At 46.6% G+C, this 23,355-nt stretch overlaps 11 protein-coding genes and 3 non-coding genes; 6 read left to right on the top strand and 8 right to left on the bottom strand.

Annotated features, from left to right (window-relative positions):
- Positions 1–85: 85 nt before the first annotated feature.
- On the top strand, positions 86–5,120 carry CNAG_03950 (transcription elongation factor SPT6). XM_012192179.1 has 6 exons: positions 86–801; positions 854–980; positions 1,030–3,201; positions 3,252–4,431; positions 4,484–4,623; positions 4,680–5,120. Exons 1-6 carry the CDS (start codon positions 209–211, stop codon positions 4,986–4,988), a joined length of 4,521 nt encoding a protein of 1,506 aa, XP_012047569.1. The 5' UTR covers positions 86–208; the 3' UTR covers positions 4,989–5,120.
- Positions 5,121–5,259: 139 nt separating this feature from the next.
- On the bottom strand, positions 5,260–6,128 carry CNAG_03951 (hypothetical protein). XM_012191896.1 has 4 exons: positions 5,932–6,128; positions 5,751–5,834; positions 5,544–5,608; positions 5,260–5,479 (listed from the first exon to the last, which is right to left on the bottom strand). The coding sequence occupies exons 1-4, from the start codon at positions 5,938–5,940 to the stop codon at positions 5,404–5,406; spliced, it is 234 nt and encodes a 77-aa protein (XP_012047286.1). The 5' UTR covers positions 5,941–6,128; the 3' UTR covers positions 5,260–5,403.
- Positions 6,129–6,191: 63 nt separating this feature from the next.
- Positions 6,192–6,278, bottom strand: CNAG_10024. Its single transcript has one exon. It is a non-coding gene; the product is annotated as a tRNA-Thr (tRNA).
- A 381-nt stretch (positions 6,279–6,659) lies between these two features.
- Positions 6,660–7,976, bottom strand: CNAG_03952 (hypothetical protein). XM_012191897.1 has 7 exons: positions 7,796–7,976; positions 7,652–7,663; positions 7,476–7,565; positions 7,307–7,416; positions 7,222–7,252; positions 7,068–7,163; positions 6,660–7,016 (listed from the first exon to the last, which is right to left on the bottom strand). The coding sequence occupies exons 1-7, from the start codon at positions 7,831–7,833 to the stop codon at positions 6,953–6,955; spliced, it is 441 nt and encodes a 146-aa protein (XP_012047287.1). The 5' UTR covers positions 7,834–7,976; the 3' UTR covers positions 6,660–6,952.
- Positions 7,977–8,100: 124 nt separating this feature from the next.
- CNAG_03953 lies at positions 8,101–10,198 on the top strand. Of its 2 annotated transcripts, none has more exons than XM_012191898.1 (2): positions 8,101–8,231; positions 8,280–10,198. In XM_012191898.1, exons 1-2 carry the CDS (start codon positions 8,182–8,184, stop codon positions 9,706–9,708), a joined length of 1,479 nt encoding a protein of 492 aa, XP_012047288.1. In that variant the 5' UTR covers positions 8,101–8,181; the 3' UTR covers positions 9,709–10,198. The 2 variants fall into 2 exon arrangements, with proteins under 2 accessions (XP_012047288.1, XP_012047570.1); XM_012192180.1 differs by having other exon boundaries at positions 8,292–10,198.
- CNAG_12192 lies at positions 8,117–10,365 on the bottom strand. The gene is made up of 3 exons (XR_001045492.1): positions 10,211–10,365; positions 10,025–10,145; positions 8,117–9,951 (listed from the first exon to the last, which is right to left on the bottom strand). It is a non-coding gene; the product is annotated as a hypothetical RNA (non-coding RNA).
- A 113-nt stretch (positions 10,366–10,478) lies between these two features.
- Positions 10,479–11,623, top strand: CNAG_03954 (ribosomal RNA-processing protein 17). XM_012192181.1 has 4 exons: positions 10,479–10,756; positions 10,829–10,934; positions 10,991–11,078; positions 11,137–11,623. The coding sequence occupies exons 1-4, from the start codon at positions 10,632–10,634 to the stop codon at positions 11,556–11,558; spliced, it is 741 nt and encodes a 246-aa protein (XP_012047571.1). The 5' UTR covers positions 10,479–10,631; the 3' UTR covers positions 11,559–11,623.
- Positions 11,254–13,855, bottom strand: CNAG_03955 (L-methionine transporter; the record flags this gene model as incomplete). XM_012192182.1 has 10 exons in its annotated part: positions 11,254–11,767; positions 11,817–11,930; positions 11,983–12,186; positions 12,244–12,393; positions 12,445–12,700; positions 12,754–13,090; positions 13,143–13,231; positions 13,287–13,353; positions 13,414–13,552; positions 13,612–13,855. 10 exons carry the CDS (start codon positions 13,853–13,855, stop codon positions 11,625–11,627), a joined length of 1,743 nt encoding a protein of 580 aa, XP_012047572.1. The 3' UTR covers positions 11,254–11,624.
- A 131-nt stretch (positions 13,856–13,986) lies between these two features.
- CNAG_03956 (replication factor C subunit 3/5) lies at positions 13,987–15,652 on the top strand. XM_012191899.1 has 10 exons: positions 13,987–14,066; positions 14,115–14,180; positions 14,232–14,291; positions 14,342–14,392; positions 14,449–14,641; positions 14,695–14,876; positions 14,931–15,236; positions 15,286–15,360; positions 15,416–15,504; positions 15,557–15,652. The coding sequence occupies exons 1-10, from the start codon at positions 14,046–14,048 to the stop codon at positions 15,582–15,584; spliced, it is 1,071 nt and encodes a 356-aa protein (XP_012047289.1). The 5' UTR covers positions 13,987–14,045; the 3' UTR covers positions 15,585–15,652.
- CNAG_03957 (4-nitrophenyl phosphatase) lies at positions 15,426–16,984 on the bottom strand. XM_012192183.1 has 7 exons: positions 16,776–16,984; positions 16,629–16,720; positions 16,415–16,561; positions 16,263–16,362; positions 16,088–16,195; positions 15,935–16,034; positions 15,426–15,877 (listed from the first exon to the last, which is right to left on the bottom strand). Exons 1-7 carry the CDS (start codon positions 16,924–16,926, stop codon positions 15,661–15,663), a joined length of 915 nt encoding a protein of 304 aa, XP_012047573.1. The 5' UTR covers positions 16,927–16,984; the 3' UTR covers positions 15,426–15,660.
- A 238-nt stretch (positions 16,985–17,222) lies between these two features.
- On the bottom strand, positions 17,223–18,460 carry CNAG_03958 (hypothetical protein). XM_012191900.1 has 5 exons: positions 18,353–18,460; positions 18,219–18,274; positions 18,133–18,163; positions 17,895–18,005; positions 17,223–17,850 (listed from the first exon to the last, which is right to left on the bottom strand). The coding sequence occupies exons 1-5, from the start codon at positions 18,407–18,409 to the stop codon at positions 17,293–17,295; spliced, it is 813 nt and encodes a 270-aa protein (XP_012047290.1). The 5' UTR covers positions 18,410–18,460; the 3' UTR covers positions 17,223–17,292.
- A 147-nt stretch (positions 18,461–18,607) lies between these two features.
- CNAG_03959 (hypothetical protein) lies at positions 18,608–20,343 on the top strand. XM_012192184.1 has 9 exons: positions 18,608–18,732; positions 18,803–18,859; positions 18,916–18,929; positions 18,992–19,010; positions 19,066–19,110; positions 19,160–19,212; positions 19,390–19,773; positions 19,828–19,860; positions 19,912–20,343. Exons 1-9 carry the CDS (start codon positions 18,716–18,718, stop codon positions 19,929–19,931), a joined length of 642 nt encoding a protein of 213 aa, XP_012047574.1. The 5' UTR covers positions 18,608–18,715; the 3' UTR covers positions 19,932–20,343.
- CNAG_03960 (Gly-Xaa carboxypeptidase) lies at positions 19,639–22,690 on the bottom strand. XM_012192185.1 has 12 exons: positions 22,108–22,690; positions 21,938–22,044; positions 21,846–21,877; positions 21,733–21,790; positions 21,525–21,664; positions 21,280–21,470; positions 21,169–21,228; positions 21,084–21,107; positions 20,951–21,037; positions 20,372–20,904; positions 20,232–20,319; positions 19,639–20,182 (listed from the first exon to the last, which is right to left on the bottom strand). Exons 1-12 carry the CDS (start codon positions 22,447–22,449, stop codon positions 20,081–20,083), a joined length of 1,764 nt encoding a protein of 587 aa, XP_012047575.1. The 5' UTR covers positions 22,450–22,690; the 3' UTR covers positions 19,639–20,080.
- Positions 22,691–23,233: 543 nt separating this feature from the next.
- On the top strand, positions 23,234–23,333 carry CNAG_10025. The gene has a single exon. It is a non-coding gene; the product is annotated as a tRNA-Ser (tRNA).
- The last annotated feature ends 22 nt before the right edge of the window (positions 23,334–23,355 follow it).

Consider the following 23,355-nt stretch of genomic DNA (forward strand, 5'->3'; position numbering starts at 1 on the left):
CCACGCCCCCATATTGCCGTATTGCCGAATGTGAGCTTGTCATCTTCAAGTCGCTATGCATGCACTTTCCAGGGCTAATTCTATCCGATTTACATTCCTTATTTCTTTTTGAATCACATTCAATACCTAAGGGGCGAGCTTGCCTTGTGCTCTAATCTCACTACCAACTTTTCCCTTCAAAAATTACCGATCTTGCCTCAAGTTAGACATGTCCGACAAGTCTGGCTCCGCCTCTGAAGGCGAAGGAGACGAAATCCGACCATACGGCGAAGATCGCGACTCGTCTGAAGAATCTGAAGATGATGACCCCGAAGAGGCCAAGCGGATCGCTGAGGGATTCATAGTTGATGAAGACGAGGAGGACGGAGAAGGAGAAGACGACGAGGAAGATGAAGAGGCAAGACGGAGACGAAGGAAGGAAGAGAAACGACGTAGGAAGAAGGAAAGACGAATGAGAAGAGAACGAGAGGAAGCAGAGCTCTCGGAGGATGAGCTGGAGTTGATAGAAGAAAATCGCGGACTGCGTGAAGGAAGACCATTGAAGAGACTGAGGAGGCGTAGTGGATCTGACGGGTCAGAGAATGACAGGGCTGTGCCCACTCTTCAAGACATGTTTCGGGATGACGAAGACCGGATGGAAGATGACGACGACGACCTCATGGACTTCATTGAGGAGGACGAAGAGGATGAGGCCAACCAAGGGGAGACCGAGGAACAGAGAAGAGAGAGGAAGAGGGCAGAGAAGTTGAAGAGGAGAGAACAGGCCAGGAGCCGTCCAGAATTGACTGGAGTAGACCGATCGTGGGTAGTCCAGATATCTCTTGCAGGTAGCAAAGAATTGATTGTATGGCAGTTCATGGGATGAGATTTTTGCTGTGTTTGGCGATGGTCAAGATTACGATTGGGCTCTCGAGGGCGAGGACGGCATGGATCTGGATGAAGAAGAAGAGGCAGCTAAGAAGGACCTCCGTCTAGAAGATGTAAGTCAACCATTGGAATGATGCCGAGACTGTACTCAAACTCTTTTAGGTGTTCGACCCCGCCGAAATCAAAGCAAGGAGATTACAGGATGAAGATAAGGCTGTTGCCAATGCTGATCGACCTGAGAGGCACCAAATTGTCAACTCTACATTATCCGACAATCCGGTCTTCGCCACCGATACTCTTTACCCACCTCCTGATTTTGCCGCGAAATGGGTTGCGCCCAAGGTTTCCTTCCGTACTCAGTATCTCTTTTACAATCAGCATCCCGAAGGATCTTACCCTATTCCTACTATTGATAATCCTCAACCTTATCCAGTCTACCGCCGACCTGATCTCGAGATAGAATTTGAAAAGGCTGTATCGACCGCTCTCAACATGATGTTTGTGCAGCACTTAGAGGTACCCTACCTGTGGCACTACAAGCGCGACGTATTCAGTTTGTTGGAGAACCAAGGACAGAGCTCTGTGCTTTTCTTGGAGCGAGATGAACTTTGGCAGGTTTATGTCCTTGGTCAACGCTACCGAGCAATTCACGAAAGGAATGAGCAAACTAGGCAACAGTGGGGGAAAATCAAAGCGCGAAAGGGTGATATTGAGGATGAATATTTCACCAAAGGATTGCTTGGTAAAGCTTGTGTGGCGAGCATTGAAGCGGCTGGAGAAGGCGCTGAATGGCTTGCATACCATTATGCGTCTGATATCAAGGCAATTAAGGAGGAAGAAGCCTTTGACGAGGTATCGAAGAAGTTACCAGAGAGGGCAGAGCAAGAAGATATTAGGCGAGGGAGGATTATGAAATTGGTTGAGGCCTTTGGTATCGACACCAATAAAGTAGCTTCATCCTTCCAGGATGTCCATGGTCAACCGGCGCCTGTAATGAATCCGGACAAGATGCCTCTCGAGTTGGCGGACGAATTTACAGGTGCAGCATACTCAAGCCCTGAACAAGCTCTTTCTGCCGCAAGCTTTGTTCTTGTCCAAGAGCTGTCCAAGGACCCAGCTATCCGTCAGCAAGCTCGAGACTTCATGGATGCCTGCGGTCTAGTAACAGTAAATGCCACTGATAGGGGCATGTCAGCGATCGACCAGTATCACCTTTACTACAATTTTAAGTTCCTCACCAACAAACCTGTTCTCGATTTCAGGGACAGTCCTCAATTCATTCACATGCTCAAGGCCGAGGAGGAGGGTCTTATAAGTATTGCATTCGACATTCCTGAAGACATGCTGGCATCATTCACTGATGCTCTTATCCGATGTTGTCGATCGAATGACTACGGGGAGATTGCCTTGGCCTGGAATGAAGTCAGGGTGGAGGTTTGCAATATGTTAGTAAAGAAGCACTTGATGCCCATGGCCTCCAAATGGATTAAGGAGCATCTCAGGGCTCAGGCCGAGGAATACGTTGCTGAACGTTGTCGAGAAGAGTTAGAACTGCGTGTCAATGTCCGGCCCTACGCCTCATCGAGCATGGAACAAGGTGAAACCCCCTCAGTCCTCGCCATCACCAACGGAAAGGGTGATATCCGAGATGCAGTCATGGCTGTCATGCTCGACGACGAAGGTAACGTACGCACACAAACCAAATTTGACAATTTGCGTGACGAGGAGGACAAGACAATGTTCATAGAGTTGCTGGAAAAGCGAAAGCCCAAGGTCGTCGTCATTGGTGGTTTTTCTGTTCAGACTGCCCGTCTCAAAGACGCTGCTCTGGCTGCTATTCGCCAGCACGCCATAGAACTTCTAGGTCAAAACCCGCCAGTATCAGATGCTTATCCTGACCACGAAGGATTTCAGTATGCTATGGCCGAATACGACGAGAAACTCAAGGCGCATCTAATCCCTCTTATTTTTGTTAATGACGCGACGGCGAGGTTGTACATGTCTTCAGAAGAGGCTGAGAAAGAACACCCCAACTTGCCCTTGAATGGACGATATGCTTTGGGTTTGGCGAGGTATGCGCAGAACCCCTTGAATGCGTATTGCAAACTGGGTAGACATATTGCTTCAGTAACCTTCATGGAGCATCATCAAAAGCTTATTCCTCATGAGAAGCTTCTCTACCATCTCGAACGAGGTCTCGTGAACTCAGTCTGCTTCATGGGTATAGAGATCAACTCATGTGTGGCCGATCCTTATCAGCGGGCAATGTTGCCATACATTGCTGGTCTCGGCCCCAGAAAGGCAGATGCTGTGATTTATGGTATCCAGAAGCATGTGAGTCAATAGCTTGTAAAATACCAAAGACAAGCACTGACAATACGTAGGGCGCCCTTATCAATCGTATGGCGTTCACCGACCTCGGTCTCTTTGGACCTACCATCTTTGAAAACACTGCTGGTTTCCTTACAATAGAATCTGATCTCAAGGACATGATGCTAGAAGCCGAAAACCCCCAAGAGCAGCCCGACCCTCTTGATATGACTCGAATCCATCCCGAGAATTACGAATTCGCCCAAAAGATGTGTCAAGATGCTCTCGATCTCGACGTTGAGGATGTGGCAGATCGACACAAGTCAGAAGTCGTCCAGACTCTTATGCTTGATGATAAGCGAGGCAAGAAACTAGGAGAGCTCAACTTGGATGATTTTGCTTTCAACCTTCAGCGGCAAGGTGAAGGTAATAAGCGTCACACTCTCGGAGAGATCGTTAGCGAATTGATTAGATACCGATCTGATCGACGGCCCGCCTTCTACGTCCCTACTGACTGGGAGATCGTGACTATGGTTACGGGAGAAACTGAAAGGACTGTTGGGAGAGGATTGAAGGTGACCGCAACCGTCAGGAAAGCCATTTCCGCTCGAGTTTTCTGCCAGCTCGAATCAGGTTTAGACGCTGTTCTCGAGCGAGATTATGTTGCCGACGAGGATCAAGCTCCAGTCACCTCTTGCGACGAAGTGTTCAAACCTCGCCAAGCTATCAAGGGTGTCGTCATCATGCCTGAGCCTGCTCGTTTCCAAGTCCGTATATCAACCCGATCTTCTGATCTCCGGCAAGGTGTCGATTTTGTCCAACCTTTCAAAGATGAGGAATACAACAGTAAAGATCGTCGGGATGCTGCTGAGGCAGCGACCGCCGCGAAGAAGCAACGTAGAGCGGGCAAGGTTCAGCGTATCGTCAACCACCCTAACTGGCATGTCCTTAACTCTGGTCAGGCCGAGCAATTCCTTGCAAGCCAGCATCGAGGTGATTGTGTCATCCGACCCTCATCTAAGGGTCCTGATAGGATTGCGGTGACCTGGAAGGTTGATGAAGATGTTTATCAACACATTGATGTACAAGAAATAGACAAGCCAAATGAGTACTCCCTGGGAAGGATCCTGATGGTCAGCGGCCAATATAGATATAGTGATCTGGATGACTTGATCATTAACCACGTCAAAGCGACCGCGAGGAAGTTCGATGAGATTCAAATGCACGAGAAGTACAAGCCGGAGCACGAGCTTGGTGAGTGTGGCAAATATGAAGATTTTTAAAGCTAATCAATGGCCTTTGTTAGATGCTTTCCTGAAGAACTATGTACAGGCCCATCCTGGGAGAAGTATCTATGGCTTCAGCGTTGACAGCGATCGACCAGGATACCTCAAGCTTTGCTTCCTCAGCAAGCCTACAAAAGATGGCGGTGTCATTCAAACCTGGGTAGGTTACCAGTATTTGACTTGCTGGGCTACTGGCTAATCTGATTTCCAATGTAGCCTGTCCGAGTTCTTCCTGGTGCCTATAAGCTTGGTAACGCTATCGTCCCAGGTGTCACTGAGCTCAGCAATGCCTTCAAGATGCAATACTCTGAAAAGCTTGCAGAACAAGGCCACCAAGGCAAAACTCCGGGTATTTACCTTGGTAAAACCCCCATGCATCTTGGTGGGCGGACGCCTGCCCTAGGGTCCAGGACCCCTGCTATGGGTTCAAGAACTCCTGCTCTAGGCTCCAGAACGCCGGCCCTTGGATCAAGAACACCAGCCCTGGGGTCTCGAACTCCCGCTCAGGGAGGGCCGAGGTATTAAGGAAGTTATAAAAGTAATGGGTGAAGGTTAAATGATGCGCGAGTGATGGTTAGTCAATAATGTACGATTATTTTCATTTTGCAAGCTCAGGTTATTTGATTGTCATTATGCATGTTATCGTTTGGTCATAAATACTGTGCCATATCAAAACTTGGCTCGGTTTGTGTACGATTTTCAACCAAGTTGAGGAAAGGCACAAGGTTCTGAAAGGACTTGCGCAATTTTCCTGTTCGTTTCCGTGATTGGGAGCTCCTAAATGGAACTCAAGAAGAGCAGAACGTTTCAACATATGCATCCCAGTGATATCACAAATAATTCGACAGGCTCGCCGACCTGGATAAAACAAACGAAAAGTTAGGATTCTACACGTCTTACTCATACGCTGTGACTAAGTTAATGAACCTTTGTTCCTCATCTAAACGGCAGCGAAAGTGGGAAAGCATGCCTTGATGTCAGACTTGGGATGTTTGGAGTCAACATGTTGCTGAAGACTAGATAAAAGGAGAGGGTACGGGAACCATGAGCCGACTGTGCAAAACAGATACAATGACTTACACAAGCTGTTTTGAGGTGCCTTGGAAGACGGCCTTGCAAGTCATACACTGGATGGTCATGGCAGCCTGAATTATGAGTCCGTTAGCCAGCATTACTTTTAAAAATACTCGATTACCGTCTCCCCACCTCATTCCTACACACATCACTGAGTGCCCCTCCCATCGTAACCATAGCACGTCAGGTGCATTTGCAGGTCAAAAGACTCACGGCATTAGACTTCAACTGGGACTGGTCACCCTTCCCAGAAGCGCCCTTGGTATTCCTCTCTCTCTTGGCTTGCGCCTTGGCACCCTGCAAATATGAGGAACATCAGCATCAATCCAGATTTTGTTTGGGAACTACAAAGTGAAGGCCGAAACGGCAAGCAACCGCCTGGCAATAGACTCACGTTACCCATTTTGATTAGTAGTGTTTCTGTCGATTGATGATTACACGGGGATGTGGACAAATAGAAGCGGACAGACGCCTTTTGGGGTGAAAGAAGCTCAAACGAGAGTTCAAAGAGGATTCCGTTGAAAAAAAAAAAATCAAAAAGGGAACCAAAGCGTCCAAATAAATTAAAGAAGGAAAAACTCGTAGACAAGCTCAGCGGCCAAAGCCGCGTTTCCAATCAGCCCAGAAAAAATTAATAATAAAGAAGAAAAAAACTGCCCCAGCATGGATTTGAACCATGGACCCTAACCTGACCTCGTATAAACTACGAAGGCCATACTCTAACCCCTGAGCTACAAGGGCTTTCTTAAATGCTGTTCAAGACTGCAATTTTATAAGGCATTGTAAGTCATTTTCTTTATCTTCAAGCAAGGAGGGGTACATGCATGCTACATGTGCACTTCATCGATAGTTGATTAATTAATGGTTAGTCGCTGGTTGCTCAGCGGCTGATGGGCTGATGATGGGTTGTCGTCAGCCATCAATATGTGATGATATGAAGAAGGTTTAAAAATTATCGATGCAAATTTGAAACCTTTTCCGGAGAAGTATCTGTTATTTTATTCTTCTTTTTTGATACTGTATAATAGCCAAATTGGTACGATAACTGCTCATTGAACATGGGCAACTGATGGTGATAACTGGGCTGTACTGAGGTGTCTCTCAATTATATGCTGATGAGAGAAAATATATAAATAAGATTCTTCAGCGAAGACGTTTCACTTCAGCAGTAATACGCGACCAGAGAATAATTCGAGTTATTCTTAATAACTCTAAACGATTGTTGGGCTCGCATCCCATGAAATAAAAAAGATAGAAAATAGGAATTTTGTTCCATCAATAATGGCAGTGTCTTTGCTCCATGCAGTAGTCCTAACTATTCTATTCTGCCTAGTAAGCACGATCCTTCACACAACATACTGGCAGAGCTCGTCCTGTTAACTATAAGTATATGCTTTTTCGAACTAGCTAACCACTTATTCGGTTGGCCCTTGCCAAACTGGTTGGGCCTCCACATCAGTGACAGGTGCTCGCATAGTCCTAACAATTCTATATTAGTAACGCCAAGGAAGCCTGATAAATTTAACTCACGAAGGGGCGTCGACCACACGAACGAATTGCAGCGCGATAAAAGCCAAACCAACGACACCGACAACGGTGCCGCAAATATAGAGAAGGGTGTAATAGCTGTAATAGATGTTAGACCGCTTCTAGACTTGCCTCTCCTATTCTCTTTTAGACATACTTAAGCATTAGGACGCCGAGCAACAAATAGACTGCAAAAAGGTAGATTAGCTAGGCGGCGATGTTTTTGAGATGATAAGACTTACAGACACCACGACCGAGGAAAGAGTGCATGAAGCTGGCATACTTTTGAATAATAGCCTTGTGTTCCTCGCTAGGAGGTCGAACTTCTAGGAAGACAATCACAGCACCGATACTACGAGGTTGGTAGATCAGCCTCAAGGCAAAATGCCGCAATCGCAACCCGAGTCTCACACAATCTCATAGATTCCAATAATAATACTTGAGAAATGATGCTTGATAAGAGACCCTACACCTCCAACAATGGCGAAACCACCGACAACCCTTCAATACAACCCATATCAGTATCTCATCAACAAAGGAACATCAAATCGGATGTCGGAACGAATATGACCGTAATGTTGACCTACATGTTAACGATTCTACAGTCACTTCTCGTCAGCAATGTTGCTCAATAGTATTGAGAGAACATCTACGAGGGAAACAGCAGCAGTCTTGTGAAGGCTATGGCCATCGCGAGCTGTACTCCTCCCCAGGTAGTAGTAGACACTCACCGGAAGAGTTCCGCCGGGTTCTGCTGTAAACGTTCCATCTTGGCTCAATGTTCAATGATGATACGGATGAATGGGATTGCAACTTAAGTTGCAAAATATAAAATACTTCCCCAAAGTTCTCGAGCTAATCGTTCCAGTTATTGCCTGATGCGTTTCGCATAACTTTGAATGGGAATCTCGCAGCATCGCTTCGGAATAGAGGAACACGAACCTTAAAGTCGTGATGTGTAACGTCTCTTATCGTCTCTGATCTCTCGCAGCGGAATCAAAAATTCAGAATCGTAATTATCAAGTGGGTGCCATGCCAGCATCTTTCTATTTCTTCTCATCGTTTATACCAGCAGGAAAATATACCAGAGCACAGTAAGGCCAAAAGCCATAGGGGCATGCGGGCAACTGTTCGCAAACTATTAACCAGAACATTATTTCGGGCGAGGTGGGTTCTGACATCTGTTGCTCCAACAAGGTTGTGACCATTACTTAGCAATCCGCTCAGGTTATTCACAATGTCGAGCAACACAACCCCAATTTACCAATGCCAAGATTGGCCTGCAATTGATATTATGCCTTCTTCCTCATCCAGTCATCCCCTTGACTCTCCTCACTTCTCTATACCACCTTCCATTCTGCCACATCTAGAAGAGGCTTCAAAGCACCTTCACTCGCACAAGACAGTCGCTGTTCCGACTGAGACGGTGTATGGTCTTGCAGCTTCGTCCCTTGATCCTGAAGCTTGCAGGATGATCTACAAAATCAAAAATCGGCCATCAGACAATCCTCTCATTATCCACGTCTCATCATTAAATATGCTGCGTCGCCTCCTACCACCCGACTATACTTTCTCGCCTCTTTATCTTGCCCTTATCAACGCCTTTTGGCCCGGGCCTTTATCTTTACTGTTCCCATCGCCGTCTCCTCCCCCACCACCTGCTCCTCAGACAAATGCTATCCGCATGCCTTCCCATCCCCTCGCCCTTGCTCTCATAGCCCACTCCAACCTTCCGTTATCCGCACCTTCAGCCAATTCTTCGGGTAGACCAAGCCCCACCAAGGCACAGCATGTTTGGAATGACCTCAATGGATCAGATGGTCTGGGATGCATAATAGACGGAGGTGACTGTGGAGTGGGTGTAGAATCTACCGTCGTAAATGGGCTTGAATGGAAGGAGGGGGGAGGAGGAAAGGTAGACATCCTTCGCCCTGGCGGGCTAGGTGTAGAGCAAATCAAAAAGATTGTAGATGAGGTTGATGGTGGAGAAGGCAAGACAGAAATCCTTCTGCTCGGACAAGCTTGGAAGGAGGCATCATTTAGGCCTTCATCATCTGTAGATCCCGTCCAGCAAAACGACGTTAACCTTTTAACAGCTCCGAAGGTCAGTCTTCCACCCTCAACGCCCGGTATGAAATACCGACATTATTCTCCCCGGGTACCCGTATTCCTTCTTAAACCTAGCAACATATTCCCTCGTCCTCCAGCTCTCACATCAAAATCTCCATCATCTGCATCTGCTGTACTTCGTCAAATATTGTCAAACATATCATCGGACTTGAAGTCCAAGAGGAGAATAGGCGTTCTACATTTTGAAGGCTCCCCATTGAGCAAGCGTTTGCTTATAGATACGGATGAAGCAGAGTTGATCCCTGTGTCTTTAGGTGATTCTGCGGCTTCCGCAGCTCAACGCTTATTCGCCGGAATGCTCACCCTGGAGAGTGTCCCCTCGACAGATGGCCAATCGTCTGGAGTTGATGCTATCGTCATTGAAGGCTGCTCAGATGATGGTTTGGGGTTGGCGGTGATGGAAAGGGTGGGCAAGGCAGTAGGTGGCGGTGGGGTTTTAGGAGATGTAGCCACCGACGATGGGAAGGTTGTCAGTAGCGGAAACAAGTTCTGGGTGGACGTTAGTTCTACGTGATCTAATCCGGCCTTCAAACTGTGTAATGGTTGGAACGGATGCAGATGCACTCAACTCCTCAAAACTTGCCACGCATGTCACATCTGTGGAGGTGATGCTGCCGATAAACTTGAAACAACTCTTTGCCTTTGTTCTCCCTGTCTTTTTTAATCATACCAGGAAAAGAATGAGGAAAAAGGAACAGAATAGGCCAATGGCAAAAGTTATTATCAATGTATTAGAGAGGTTTGATAGGCATTTGAGCTGGTATGAGGATGATTTGGATGAGCACCTGCGAACTAACGGTAACAGGAGAGAGGATATAGGGAGTTCATACTTCAGACGCGAATTTTGCAGACATGACGCTTTTTTGCCCCATTCTTTCACCTTAGATGATTTTCTAATGCGCCACAGAGGTACGATAGGGAGTTGGGCTCGTTTGGATATGATTTAGTGCTCTATGAATTATAAAAGCGGGCTCAATGGGGGGGAAAGGGGTGAAAATGAAATCATTGATACTCACCGATTTCCTCAATACATACACACCGCTGGTAATTGTTTCTTATAAAGCGAATCCTTAGCTACCATATATCCCAAGAGCTAAGCATAATGCAAAACTGAAGTGGATATGTGGCTTTGAATAAAATTACAGCAGTCAAAGCACGAATTGCAGCAAACACGGTGATGCATTTTGAATTTACAGCAAACGCGGTCGGGTCGAATTTATAGCAAAAACCTAAAAACTCGCATTTTCAGCAGCAGTCTGATCTCACAGTTTTGAATTTTTAGCAGTTGTCCCGATCTATGTACGCTACCTCCACGTCTAGAATATTTTGTGTGAGCGGTCCTACGGCCACCAAAGAAAGACAACTTTAGGTATTAGGTATTCCTATCCCCCTCTAATTTCCTTACCTCCTTACTTCCCATACATATATAGACAACAGATGCCAGCAACGAAATCCAAGACCAATGTCGCTCTTCTTACAGAGGGTGCAAGTTACATTCAGCGAGCAAAGAAAGCTAGAAAGGAGCAAGTCGAAGAAATCAAGTTTGACGATGAAGCCCGAAGGTGAGCCATTTGGTCATTCAAACCGTGTTCTATATCATCTTCAGAGGACGAAGCTGACCTACGGGATCTAAGGGAATGGTTGACCGGCTTTAGTAAGAGGAAAAAGGCCAAAGCTGAAGAGAAGAAGGCCAGAGCTAAAGAAAGGGAGAGACAAGAGCATTTGGAGGAGAGGCGAAACGTTTGTTTATGGTCATCTCGGTCATTCTTCTCAAGGCTAACAATTTGATGCGTTAGGCAAGGAAAGAATTGAAGCAGAGAGCTGCTGAGAATGTAAAGTCAGTCAGACGGGCCATGGGTTTGGAAGATCTCGAGGATGATGATGGTGGGTATCATTGCGGCGCTTTCTGTCGCTGCTGGAAATATCTAACACATAATTACAGAGGAAGAGGGCAGCGAGGAAGAAGCCTGGTCTCCCGCTACCAAGGGTCAGGATGAGGCCGAATTTTCGGACGATCAGCAAATAGCAACAGTCACTATCACCGAAGACTTTGATCCCTCTGCTTCAATCTATCCCATCCAAACGTCAACTTCACCTTCGCCATCTGTCAATGACAAATCGGAGCCCAAACCCAAAAAGTCTGCCGTCAAATTGTTGCCTCCATCAAGTAGACGAGCTCAAAAGGCTGATGAAAAGAAGAAGGAGAAAAAAAAGGTTAGCAGGAGCATGGAGACCAAGGCGGAGAGAAGGAAGGGCAAGGAAATGGAATTGCGAAAGAGGTCCAAAAAGGCTGCTTTAGCTATGGAAAGAAAGGGAAAGACTCCTAGAGGTCTAAAAAAGGGCATGGGGAAGGGAAGGCGTTGATGGTTTGAAAGCATATGTATCCAGGGCTTTGTATGTTTTTCATGTATGATATAGCTAAAATCGAAGTTACCTTCTCTCAGACATTTCAACTTGTTCTCCAAGCATTCCTCTCCGTTCGTCGTTAGTATACTGGGGTTGCGGTCTATATGGTTGCTGCCATTTTTGCGGCAAGAATCCATCGATATCTTCTCTGAATTTGATCCACGCATCTAGCATCCGTTAGAGTCTGTCGCCTAATGTACTGGTCAAATAGCTCACCAGATAATGTAGCATGCACGCCCCGGCCGGAATTGCTGGCATCATCGAATTCAGCATTTCGAGTGCGAGATCTCACTGTCAGATAATACACTGGCATACCCGATGCAATGAATACTAATGCCGCGGTCTCAGCATCGCGAGTACTGTCCTGTTCTCATAAACTTACCAAACGCCGCAAATGCTTCCCATGGAGCAGCGAATATGGGCATCAATAAAAGGAACATGGACACGGCGCAGAAGACGATAGGTGTGACGAGCCAAGCCCGATAAGGTCTGTCGAGACGAGGCTCTTTGACACGCAGAACGAGGAGACCAAGGACAGTGAGGAGGTAAAAGGTCCAAGAAGCAACGGAGAAGAAGTTCAGTAGCGCTGGCAAGTGAATCAGGGGTATCAGCAAGAGTCGAAAGTATATTACAATTCTCTGACCTCTAAATCCCCCACCAAAGATGACAAAGAAGATAGCCAATCCACCTTGAAGCAGAATAGCATTATCTGGCGTTCGACGCTGGGGATGAAGACGCGAGAAGATGGAAGGAAGGAAGTGTTCTTTAGAGGCTGCATAGATGAGCCTTGCAGCTATGGCAATTTTCAATATTCTTTCTCCCGATGCAAAAGGGGAAAACTTACTTGTGTACAATCCACCGTTCAAGGCTCCAAAGCAACTAATAGCTACTAGTGTACTGAATACAACGGCTCCAAATCTCCCTATAGTAGCTTTTCCAAAGTCCAGCGCAACGGTGTTTGACGAAGCCACGACAGATGGGCTGAGGACAATAAAGTAAGAGAGGTTGGCCCCAAGGAAGAGAACCACAACGATAGCCATTGAAGAGTGCAGAGCACGGGGCAGATCTCTGTTGGTGTCTCGCATTTCGCCTGCCACATACTGAAGGTAGAATAAGCCACAATCTAGGGACAGGACACACCAGTCAGACGTACACAACAAGCGTCCCAACCATCAAATGCCCAAAGACCGGAGTAGATAGCGATAGCGTAGTTACCTGCATTCGCCAATGTGCCTTTGAACAACCCATTGGGCATCAAACCCTCGCCAGGTCCATCTCTGAGCAGCACAATTGTACCTAGGACTGCCACGAACACCAGAGCACCAATTTTAATGACAGTAAGGATCACTGTTGAATTTGTGCCCACGGTAGGGGATATAGCGTTGAGAATTGAACATAGGAATATAGCGACGACTGCTGTCACTTTGATTGACCATGCCGGCACTTGTGAGTCTCCCAAGGCATGTGATATTAAGCGATTGATATATTCACTAAATGGAAAGAAGTAAGGCTCAAGGAGACAGAGTTATGGGCGGCACTTGCCCAAAGATGAGAGCGATCATAGCCGCACTTCCTGGCTTCAATGCTGACACTGCAGTCCAGGTGAACAAATATGAAGTGATCGGCCCAAACTTGAGAAAAACGATGTTAGCTCCGCAATAGATTTGCTCTGATGATATAGCTTACAGCGTATGCTAAATATGCTTGACTGCCTCCAGAGAGAGGAATAGCACATCCTAGTTCAGCATATGAACTGTCGTTGATCAGTCATTCCTGCAGCCTAAGACCAAGTCCACGCAGTATGTTGACTCACCTTGCCCCTGTCCACGCCAAAACCCCACTGATAATCCAGACCACCAAACTCGCACCTACACTGCCTACCTCTTGCACAACTACGCCTGGGGAGGAGAATATCCCTGATCCAACCTGTGCTCCTACCACTAGTGCAACGCCTGTTGTAATTTGACAAGTTAATGAACATCATGCGATTGTCTCAGTAAAAAAAATCTACCGTGCCATAGCTCAACATGTCTCTCTTCTTTATGCGAGTCGACATCTGCATCCCCACTCAATGTCAAAGGCAATAGAGCATGTTCAAACTCGAAGCCTCCCAAGCTGTTGATAGTCGCAGATCTCCCAAGTCTTGGTCGACCAAGTCTCTCATCATCGTCGGCAGACGAAGAGAGCTCCATTGAGCGGGAATCTTCGGGGTGCGGCAGAGGAGCTGCTGGGAGGGGGATATAGGGGGAAGCCATGGGGCTCTATTGCATTATGGTTTTGGCTGAGTAAAGGAAACGTAAAAACAATTTGGCGGATTTGAAGTCCGACAACTTCATATCGAGGCACAAACGCGTATCCCACTTAATTCACGTCTAAATCGTTTACGCGTCTTTGTGCTTTCCCATACTTACACTTTGAAAAAATCTATCCTCAAGTCCAGCTGCAATGTCTCTCTGGGTTGACAAGGTGAGAGCTGTGCCCGTGTGATCTGAGCATGTCTGATAAGGTGCGCAGTACCGTCCGCGAACGCTCGACGATCTCCATTATCACGATGGCCTCTCATCGCGTCTGAAATCCTTGGTGAGTGCACGCCATAGCTCAACCGATGGGTGCTTACAGGTCACTGTGTAGGCTGCTTCTGGAGACTTTCCTCACATTCTCTTCTATGGACCGTCAGGTGCTGGAAAGAAGGTGAACATATTTCTACTATCATTTCCTGAGACTATATTGAGAGAATGCAGACAAGGATCATGTGCACTCTTCGAGAACTATATGGACCTGGTGTAGAGAAGGTGCGTGCCCCCAATGTTGTTTGTTGCATTCTCTTACCTTGATATGCGTTCTACAGCTCCGAATTGACCAAAGAGTCTTTGTCACTCCTTCAAACCGCAAGCTTGACGTCAACGTCGTTCAGTCAAACTATCACATCGAGCTCACACCATCCGACGTGGGTATGTACGACAGAGTGGTCATCCAAGATATTTTGAAGGAGATTGCACAAACTCAACAAGTCGATTTGAATGCCAAGCAGAGGTTCAAGGGTCAGTCTTTGTCCTGATGGATAAATTTGCATCGTAACTGACCGCAGTCATAGTTGTCATCATCAACGAGGCGGATGCTCTTACTCGAGACGCTCAAGCAGCATTACGACGGACCATGGAAAAGTACATGACCAATATGAGACTCATCCTCTGCGCCAATAGCACAAGCAAGATCATCGCTCCTATTAGAAGCCGATGTTTGCTTATGCGAGTGGCTGCCCCTACAGATGACGAGGTAAGGCCTTTTTGGTTAAAAACCCCTAAGAATCAGCTTTTTACTCTGAGGTAGATGACAAAAGTCCTCAATTATGTCGCCAAGAAAGAACGATTCGCACTTCCATCTTCTGCCAACAATGCCATCCTTGAAACATCCCAAGGCAATCTTCGAAAGGCTCTACTTGTTTTTGAGGCCATGCGGATGCAACATCCCGACCTGTCTGGTGATGTCGAGGTTGCCAAACCCGATTGGGAAACATATTGTGGCAAGGTAGCGGATGCGATTTTGCAGGAGCAAACGGCGCAAAGATTGTTAGATATACGGGCGAAGATTTACGAGTTGTTAAGCCACTGTATACCACCAACAGTTGTTATGAAGGTAAGCGAACTGCTGAGAGGTCAGGAGACATGCTGACGTACGGGCTAAGACCATCTCAGAGAGACTAGTTGAGAAGGTAGATGACACATTAAAACCGCAAATTGTGCACTGGACCGCTTATTACGTGGGTCCATTCAATTATTCTTGCTCAAATAGAACCTGATTTTGTGTTTTCACAGGAACTCCGAATGCGAATGGGATCAAAGAAGATATTCCATATTGAGGCATTTATTGCCAAGGTTATGACTGTTTACAAGCAATACACACTGTAGCTTTTTCCCTGTGCTCGCCAGTTATTCGGATACTGACAGATTTTGCAGTATGGGCTTCACCGAAGACTTTGAATAAACTATAAACCAGTCGCTGTAGTTCATGCCGGATGTATCTCTATGATGATATCTATTGAAACAATCATGTTTTTTCCCTATTGCTCAGACGCATCTGCCAACATCGCCAGATCGCCAAAGCTGTTCATGACCAAATCGGGCACAACCTCGTTGGGGTTCTCTCCAAACACTTGTTCGTACTTAGTAACACCGCCCATGACAAGGAGGGTTCGGATCTTGCTGTTCCGGCCGAAAGCAATGTCAGTAGCGAGGTTGTCGCCGACCATCAGAGCTCGAGAAGGGTCAAACATGTGGCTAAAAGTGCGACATAAGTTTTCTGCGGTAGGATTCACAGGAATTGGAGCGACTTACTGAGCAAGAATGGCGTCCATCATCATCTTGTTAGGCTTGCCAATTACAAGAGGTTTTCTCTTAGACGCATTGACGATAGGAATAGACAATGAACCAGAGCCTGTAGGATCAATGAGCTGAAAGAATGACACGCAAGCACAAACGAATACCCACCAGGGAAGACATCACCGTGGGTAGGGAACGTGGGGTCGGTGTTGGTGAGTATGAGCTTGCACTCTGGATTACGGAGGTAAGTCATGGCCTTTGCAAGCTTTTGGTAATCTGCAGCCATTGGCATCAGCTCCGTTCCATGCCCCTCCATACCACAACTTGAGATTATTGAACTTACTTATCCAAGAGTCGAAACCGCACAGGACGGCACCGATGGAATCATCAGGCTTGAAGACAGTAAAGTCGATAGGAGCTTTGAACTCTCGGTCCACAGGGTCCTACAGCATCTCATTGGTTACCTTTTTTCAGCTTTTGAAGGTCATGACATACAGAACCACCGCAGTGAGCGATACCGCACTGGTCGAGTTCCTCTTCCAATCCTTCTTCACCAAAGACGTAGACCTTCTTATCCTTGGGGAAGTTCAAGACTTGCGAGATGTACACTGCTGATGCATAAGCCGAGCCGAAACACTCGTCCTAGAGCAAGGAGTTGATTATCAGTCAGCCGACCAACATTTAATCTTCCGAAAGAGATAGAACAAACGATAGAAGCGTTCAAGCCAAGCTGGTCAAAGGTTTCCTTCAATTTTCTTCTAGACTTGGTGGCATTGTTGGTAACGAAGATGATCTTCTTGCCTGTGCGCTACCTTCAGCCATCAATGCACTCTCATCTCAAATCGCTGAGCCGTACCCTTCTTCCTCAACATGTTGAGGACTGTTCGAACGCCTTCTACTACCTGCTTTCCATGATAAAGAACTCCATCGCAATCCAATAAAAAAGTGTCAACAGAGTCGACGAGCTCCTCGTACTCTTCGACGGATTTGAGGAAAGGAGGGGCCATTGTCGATAAACTGTCAGGAAATGTAATGGAGGCCAAAAGGTAAAAAACGGAAAACGACCAACGAGCCGAAAGACGAGTCGAGAACGCGACCTGTCCATCGGGCACGCATCGTGATCACGGTGAGATCCGATATAGTAATATTACGTAAAGGTCTTTGGCCGTCCGGCAAGCTGCTGTCCGGTTATTTAGTTAATAAAGGGATATGATGCTTGAAGGTATGCCTAAGAATGGGACCCCTGTAATCGATCACCGCACTCACTAGCAGATTGTTATATGAAGCCTAGTCTGCACCATGGCTTTATAAAGATCCATTGTCTGTGCATGATACAAACTATATACAAATAGTACAAACACACCCAATAATATTCAGTCAAGCTTCCCAACCTCCTTCTTCTCCGCCAGAGCAATGTCCTTTTCCTCGCGACCGTCAAGCTCATACTCTTTCTTTAACTCCGACACAAGTTTTTTCTCATCTTCCAGCACATCAGTGATCTCGTCTTTGGCTTTCTTTATGTTATCATAGCCACCGGCTCCTTCATTCGTATCTTTGTTCTCATCCTTTTTTTCGTCTTGATGAAGGAATTTTGAGATGACATCCTCACCATTGGTGGGGGCTAGTCCTTTGGAGACACCTCCTTCTCCGCCCCACGACTTGATATCAATTCCACTGGAAGACTGGTTGATCAATCCAACCTTGCCGACGTCGTCGGACACCCCCAGGTCATTCATCAACTTGTCTAGATCTTCGTTAGTCATTTCTCCCATGATTTTCTCAAGTTCCACCTCTTGCATTGATTTTTGTTTGGAGGCGGAGGGAGCAGATGGGTCGGGAATTGTAGGTGCCTCGTCAGGAATATTGAGGTCTTGTTTGAGGAATGATTCAAGGGATTGGGTCTCTACGGCTTCCTCAAAATCTTCCATTGTCTAGCGAATATATGAGCCTGGTTCCTTGCTATAGGCATACTTACACCGATCCATTCACCTCCCACTAGATAACCGGGAAGACCAATAACCTTGCCCGCCGGTTTTGCTCGTTGCCAACGACGCTTGGCTTCTTCATCCATAACAAGGTCATATTCCTTTGTCAAAGGATAGTCAGTACGTTTCCCTTTCATTCGGATTAGCAGACTGTCCGCGACCTTGCCCTTACTAGCCAGGATTGCATCTGAGGGCGCTCGCTCACGAGCAAGTCATGATCTTACTCACTTCGTATTTGATATCCATGGCATTCAGGGAACTAATAGCCATTTGAGCTTCTAAGATGCACGGACACATAGTTTCAATAGACATACCTCCTAAGGAGATCATGATGCCTTCGGACTGCAGGTGCAGACGTCAAGCTCGTGACCTGACGCGAGATCAAGGATCAGCGAGAGAGTGGCCAAAGGTCGTTCAGCTGGACATGAGTATCTGCAGGACAACTCACATAGATGGTAACAATTGGGGGTGTCATAGTTGCTGTTGAATATATGTTCTTATGCATGGAATGAAGAGAATGAAGAGAACGAACAGCGATCTTCGCTTTATGTCTCTGGGACATTGATGAACGACTATTTGCTGCTCGTGTTGCGTCACTCTTCTTGCTGTGCAAAAGGGTGGAGGTAGCCGACGGAGATCAGGACAACCCCGCTAACGCCCCCAGACATCATCATCCGTCAGCGACCAACCTAGCAACCTGTTCCGACGGATTCCATCATCACTTCTGTCTTTTGTTCTTCTCTTCTTTCACGTTCCATCTCACAAATATCATTCATCTCAGCACATATACCACTAGCAGCTCGTATACACAATGTCCAACCAGACTGAGTGCATCCAAGTTCATACAACCTATCTCCAGAGCCCGAAGACTGACATCGTCCATTTGAACACCATGTAGTCAAGCTTCTACTTTCACCCCCATTCATCCCTTCAACATGGAACAACCCAAGTCTTGGTAAGTGGATTCCAGTCTTCAAAACCTTCCAAAACGAATGCTGAAGTGAATTATAGGAGTGCTACTATTGGTAAGTGATATTGCCTGGGTACCCAACAGAGTGCTTATTATTGTTGTTGTCGTGGCGATCAGGCATGTTGAACTGGGACAGGTAAGCTTTGCCTACATCTTATATACTGGAGCTAGTAGATGACAATTATGATCAGTGACAAGATCGTCTTTTCCAAGCGATCTCTTCTTGAATTCCTTAAGTGAGTGGAGGAGGAGAAAGCAGTCAGGGAAGATTTGACGTGTGTCTAGGTCTGCAGGTGTGACCGTCAACCAGAACTTTAGCGAGATCCAGAAGCTTCCGAGTAAGTTTATTTCGGTGACCTTTTTCATCTGCAAGTCCTGTCTGCTCCATCACATATAATGTCTGCGGAATCTGCAAACTGCTTGCAAGCAGCCTTTCCTAGATCATTAGAACAGTGAAATGTCTTGGGCTTTATGCACATTGTGTAATTGGTACCGGAACTGACAATGCTGTTTAGAGTACGCCACCTTTGGCAAGTTCTCGCAAGCTGCTACCGATGCCGCAGTCGCCGACCTTGTTGAGGCTGAGATTGCCGACCCTACGACCGAATCAGCCATCCCTCCTTCCAAATCCACCGTTCCCCGAAACGCCAAGGAAGACAATCTCCGACTTTTCGGTGAGGAGTACGAAGAACAGGATGCTCTCTCCCTTGCTCCTCCTCGAGATGGCGGTGAGGGGGTCGATGTTGAGATCGAGAGGTTGGAAAGGATGAAGGTGCATGTCGAGCAAGAACAGGAGGGTGGTGCAAAGATTGAAGACGTCAAAGATGATGACAAGGAGAAGAAAGACAGGATTAGCAACCCCCCTCCTGGATTCAAGCCTACCCGAAAGGTTACTCAAGGTAAGTTTTAATAATCCTATATCCGTCGTAAGCATGCTAATATTGCAAACACAGCTCCAGGTGGCAAGTCTTCTGTCGGTTCCATCTGTAAGTCATGGCTGGTATAGCCATACAAGAAATTTCTGACATCCTGTGTAGTGTTCGGTGGTGACGAGTAGATTTAGATATGAATCAAGAAGCCACACTAATGCATCCTTTTGTGCATTCAAACAAATTCATGTATTTCTAGTTATTTTTCTGCGACTTTGTATAAAACCCAAAACAGGATTTTAATTACCATATATTTATGACTACTTATAACAGCTGATCATTCTTCGCCAGTGTAGGCGTCGGCATTCTGGACAATGGCGTGGATCCATTTGACAATTTGAAGGTGTCCTGCAATAGAGCCCTTTTCGTCGACAGTGTGCTGCGAATACGGGTTAGGCATTCGGTTATGTTTAGAATCTGACACCCACGGCATTTTCAGCTCCGGGAAAACTGGTACCCATGAAGCGGTAGACGTTTTTAGTGAGGTTATAGTACATTTTGCAGTCAGTATTGCCACTACGTTGAATGTAATCAGCCCTGAAACTTGGTCACTGGGAGGAAAACCTACGTTGAAGCGAAGGGAGTAACAATGCGCTCCTCGCCATCAGGACCTGGGATCGCAGCCTTGACAGTTCCAGCAAACAACTCCCAAACACCACCTTCAGTCGGAGTCCTTGGGGCCGGTTCGAGAGGCAATCCCATTACCTCAACTTTGATAAATTTACCGCTTAACTCGCCCACGTCCCTCCCGTCAAACGCTGACAGCTCTAGACCGCTCTTCTCAGCCACTCGGGAAGCGAGATATTTGACATGTTCCTTGGTCGAATTGAGACTCTCAGCGAAATCGATACGGAAGTTGACCATCGCGGTGACAAGTTCAGGCAAAGCATTGACTTTGACGCCGCCATGCACGACGTCGACTGCGGTGGTGGTCCGTACCAAGGCACGCTCGAGAGGGGAATTCTTGGCGAGTGCTTTAGCGAGTTTAGGATAAGAAGTAGGACCTTCGGAGGAGAGGAGTGAGGAGAGAGAAGAAGGGAAAGAAGAGCCATGTTTGGCAGCGCACATGAGAGCGGTAAGGTAAGGAGAAGCGGGAGTGAGCTGTACTTTGTCAACTTTATGTGCTACCTTGAATGTATAGGCTGACCTTGGTAGGGAAAGGGTTATCTTCCAAAGAAGTCAACAACCGGGACATGATTCCAATACCAGTATGCTCGGGAGGGACGGAAGAATGCTGCAGGAGAATGAGTCTCGTTCAGATATTGATTCGGGAGACTTACACCACCGGCAGTACCAACAGTAATCTATAAGGATTAAAATATACGTTGTTTAGCTACTTTCCAACCAGCATGAGGTGAGACCCACTATGATATCCATATAGCCTTTCTCACCCATAGCAGGCAAAGCAAAGGCCGAACCGTAGTACTAAAGAGGTTATCCCTGTTCCTTCGCAGCCTTTCTCTAAAAGCCACTCACATCATCCACGGTACCAGTTCCTTCATCTATAACCATCAGCAAGCCATCTTTACCATAGCGTTTTTCAAGCAAGGGGGCAATCTGCCCCTGTCCTCGACGAGCGAATACTTCTTCCTCGTCGTTTCCGTGGGAAAGGATGATGGTTCTACGGGGAACAAATCCGTTCTCTAACAAATGAGTAATTGCCTCCCCTACGAACGCCATATTAATAAACTTGAAGGATCTCAGGTCAACAATATACTGACATTGAGCAACGAGAAGAGGTTTGTCGTCAGCGGCTCCTCTCCCCCAGACATAAGTCCCGTCGTTGTGACCGGAGAAGGGCGGATAAGTCCACCTGTCGTAGGTGGATTCAGGGGCGGGGACTACATCGTAATGAGACATCCTGCATTATGGTAACAGGATTCGTCAGCGAAAGTATATGAACCTTGGCTAACCTTGGATGATACTTACAACAAAAGGGGCTTGAGGGTCGGATCAGAACCCTTGAAAGTAGCCAAGATACCGAGCGCTAAAGATATCAGTCAGATAACTGGGTACTGCAAATGAAGCTTCGCAGAACGCACTGTTGATGTACTCGATAGTGGCCTTTTCATGCCTATCAATATACAAAGTACGGTCAGCCTGGATATACTTCATGATCGAAATGTTGCCATACGCAAGGGGATACGTCTCCTTCAACCAATCTTGGAACTTGAAGAACGGTTCCCACCTGGGATCCTCATGGGGTTCTCCGTTATCATCATAACTCTGAGTAGGGATTCGCTGCGTAGTCAACCCATCAGCTATCTGGCGGCTCGACGCATGTGGCAAAAGGGCAATACTAACCACTGCCTGGGCATAATGGTCAATCGACCTAGTCCTTTCCTCCTCCGTCATCTCCCAAGTCATGTTGGGATAGATAGGCTTGGGCTGCAGGGGACATTTGGCCCAGGCTTTGAGTTGTTCAATATCAAAGCGAGTGGTCAAATCATCATGGAATTTGTAGGATGATGAATCCCAGAGACAGCTTGCTCGTTCGGAAACCGAAGATAGGGATGGACCAAAGTTGATAGCGGTTGCAAGGAGAAATAGAATACCCAGCAAGATGCGAGGTTTCCAGGAGGGACGGTAGGCTGTAGACAACTGGATAGGTAGTGGGAGAGCAGAACTCTGTTTCTGTTCGGACATGGTGATGGTTGGCAGTATTCAAGGGGGCTAAGGGGGAAAGAAGTAACAGAGGCGATAAGGCCTTTATAATGGGCGGCTTTGTGAACCTACATGACCTCCTTGTTCGTCGTTGGAAATAAATGGCCGTTATCTTCACGGAGTAAGCCGATGGCGGGAAATGCCACAATAACGTCCGGGCGCCGCCGCGATAATAAGCAGAAAAGGTGCAAAGGCGATTTTTGCGATTTTTATAACCGAGGAGATAATCGCACTTTGAATGCATCTAATAGGGAAGGTCACGATGTGATTTTTTCCCAAAAATTACAAATTTTTCCGCTAAGTAAGCTTCATTTTTTCATTTAAAAACCTTAATTACAAAAAAATATAGAAAAAAATGACCTCTTGACATCGATTTTTCTTTCGATTTTGCCTTATGTCATGCATGGAACTTTTTGTGTCGTTCTGGAGATTTGATCCTCTCCGCTAGTGGGCTGTATAGCTTGTAGACGGAAACTTATCTAACAACGGGGTCCAGAAATCGGTTTTAAATTCCTAACTTCACCTGGGACACCATTTGGGCGAGTCACAGCTAAATTGCCGATTTTTCTAAAAATCGATTAAGAAAAAAATCGCATCGTGACCTTCCCTAATAAGTCAAGAGGATAGAACAGTTTGAGACACTTGGGTCTGAAAGAATTTCTTGCAAGAGTTTCTTAGTTGAAGATAAATGTAAAAACTAGCAATAGGTCATGAAATTATTATAAGACATATATCATGTGTAATGGGCGGCTCTATCATCTGATGACTTGATGCTCCGAGTGGTTAAGGGGCGGGACTTGAATGGATCATGTAATCTAAGAAATCCCGTGTCGAAAGACGCGCAGGTTCGAACCCTGCTCAAGTCGTTTAACTTTTGTTTTTTTATTC

The sequence above is a fragment of the Cryptococcus neoformans genome, chromosome 2, assembly GCF_000149245.1.
Source record: "Cryptococcus neoformans var. grubii H99 chromosome 2, complete sequence".
Lineage (NCBI taxonomy): Eukaryota > Fungi > Basidiomycota > Tremellomycetes > Tremellales > Cryptococcaceae > Cryptococcus > Cryptococcus neoformans.

What these genes read in the sequence shown, in the direction of transcription:
- CNAG_03950 (XM_012192179.1), top strand. Translation starts at nt 209, where the DNA reads ATGTCCGACAAGTCTGGCTCCGCCTCTGAAGGCGAAGGAGACGAAATC. An exon ending in TTGACTGGAGTAGACCGATC is followed by an intron (nt 802 to 853) that starts GTGGGTAGTCCA and finishes ATTGTATGGCAG; the next exon opens with TTCATGGGATGAGATTTTTG. An exon ending in TTTATGGTATCCAGAAGCAT is followed by an intron (nt 3,202 to 3,251) that starts GTGAGTCAATAG and finishes GACAATACGTAG; the next exon opens with GGCGCCCTTATCAATCGTAT.
- CNAG_03960 (XM_012192185.1), bottom strand. Translation starts at nt 22,449, where the DNA reads ATGTCCGAACAGAAACAGAGTTCTGCTCTCCCACTACCTATCCAGTTG. An exon ending in ACCTCTTCTCGTTGCTCAAT is followed by an intron (nt 21,471 to 21,524) that starts GTCAGTATATTG and finishes TGGCGTTCGTAG; the next exon opens with GGGAGGCAATTACTCATTTG. An exon ending in CTGTTGGTACTGCCGGTGGT is followed by an intron (nt 21,038 to 21,083) that starts GTAAGTCTCCCG and finishes ATTCTCCTGCAG; the next exon opens with CATTCTTCCGTCCCTCCCGA.
- CNAG_03957 (XM_012192183.1), bottom strand. Translation starts at nt 16,926, where the DNA reads ATGGCCCCTCCTTTCCTCAAATCCGTCGAAGAGTACGAGGAGCTCGTC. An exon ending in CCACGGTGATGTCTTCCCTG is followed by an intron (nt 16,035 to 16,087) that starts GTGGGTATTCGT and finishes TTGATCCTACAG; the next exon opens with GCTCTGGTTCATTGTCTATT. An exon ending in ATGGACGCCATTCTTGCTCA is followed by an intron (nt 15,878 to 15,934) that starts GTAAGTCGCTCC and finishes TCGCACTTTTAG; the next exon opens with CCACATGTTTGACCCTTCTC.
- CNAG_03959 (XM_012192184.1), top strand. An exon ending in TACCCGAAAGGTTACTCAAG is followed by an intron (nt 19,774 to 19,827) that starts GTAAGTTTTAAT and finishes TTGCAAACACAG; the next exon opens with CTCCAGGTGGCAAGTCTTCT. An exon ending in GTCTTCTGTCGGTTCCATCT is followed by an intron (nt 19,861 to 19,911) that starts GTAAGTCATGGC and finishes CATCCTGTGTAG; the next exon opens with TGTTCGGTGGTGACGAGTAG.
- CNAG_03956 (XM_012191899.1), top strand. Translation starts at nt 14,046, where the DNA reads ATGTCTCTCTGGGTTGACAAG. An exon ending in TGCCAAGCAGAGGTTCAAGG is followed by an intron (nt 14,642 to 14,694) that starts GTCAGTCTTTGT and finishes CCGCAGTCATAG; the next exon opens with TTGTCATCATCAACGAGGCG. An exon ending in CACCAACAGTTGTTATGAAG is followed by an intron (nt 15,237 to 15,285) that starts GTAAGCGAACTG and finishes GTACGGGCTAAG; the next exon opens with ACCATCTCAGAGAGACTAGT.
- CNAG_03951 (XM_012191896.1), bottom strand. An exon ending in CCCAGTTGAAGTCTAATGCC is followed by an intron (nt 5,609 to 5,750) that starts GTGAGTCTTTTG and finishes CTCATAATTCAG; the next exon opens with GCTGCCATGACCATCCAGTG. An exon ending in GGCACCTCAAAACAGCTTGT is followed by an intron (nt 5,480 to 5,543) that starts GTAAGTCATTGT and finishes CCTTTTATCTAG; the next exon opens with TCTTCAGCAACATGTTGACT.
- CNAG_03958 (XM_012191900.1), bottom strand. Translation starts at nt 18,409, where the DNA reads ATGCATAAGAACATATATTCAACAGCAACTATGACACCCCCAATTGTT. An exon ending in CATCATGATCTCCTTAGGAG is followed by an intron (nt 18,164 to 18,218) that starts GTATGTCTATTG and finishes AATGGCTATTAG; the next exon opens with TTCCCTGAATGCCATGGATA. An exon ending in TGGGAGGTGAATGGATCGGT is followed by an intron (nt 17,851 to 17,894) that starts GTAAGTATGCCT and finishes TATATTCGCTAG; the next exon opens with ACAATGGAAGATTTTGAGGA.
- CNAG_03954 (XM_012192181.1), top strand. Translation starts at nt 10,632, where the DNA reads ATGCCAGCAACGAAATCCAAGACCAATGTCGCTCTTCTTACAGAGGGT. An exon ending in TTTGACGATGAAGCCCGAAG is followed by an intron (nt 10,757 to 10,828) that starts GTGAGCCATTTG and finishes ACGGGATCTAAG; the next exon opens with GGAATGGTTGACCGGCTTTA. An exon ending in ATTTGGAGGAGAGGCGAAAC is followed by an intron (nt 10,935 to 10,990) that starts GTTTGTTTATGG and finishes TTGATGCGTTAG; the next exon opens with GCAAGGAAAGAATTGAAGCA.
- CNAG_03952 (XM_012191897.1), bottom strand. Translation starts at nt 7,833, where the DNA reads ATGGAACGTTTACAGCAGAACCCGGCGGAACTCTTCCG. An exon ending in TTTCCTCGGTCGTGGTGTCT is followed by an intron (nt 7,253 to 7,306) that starts GTAAGTCTTATC and finishes ACCTTTTTGCAG; the next exon opens with TCTATTTGTTGCTCGGCGTC. An exon ending in CTCGGCGTCCTAATGCTTAA is followed by an intron (nt 7,164 to 7,221) that starts GTATGTCTAAAA and finishes CATCTATTACAG; the next exon opens with CTATTACACCCTTCTCTATA.
- CNAG_03953 (XM_012191898.1), top strand. Translation starts at nt 8,182, where the DNA reads ATGCGGGCAACTGTTCGCAAACTATTAACCAGAACATTATTTCGGGCG. An exon ending in AGAACATTATTTCGGGCGAG is followed by an intron (nt 8,232 to 8,279) that starts GTGGGTTCTGAC and finishes ACCATTACTTAG; the next exon opens with CAATCCGCTCAGGTTATTCA.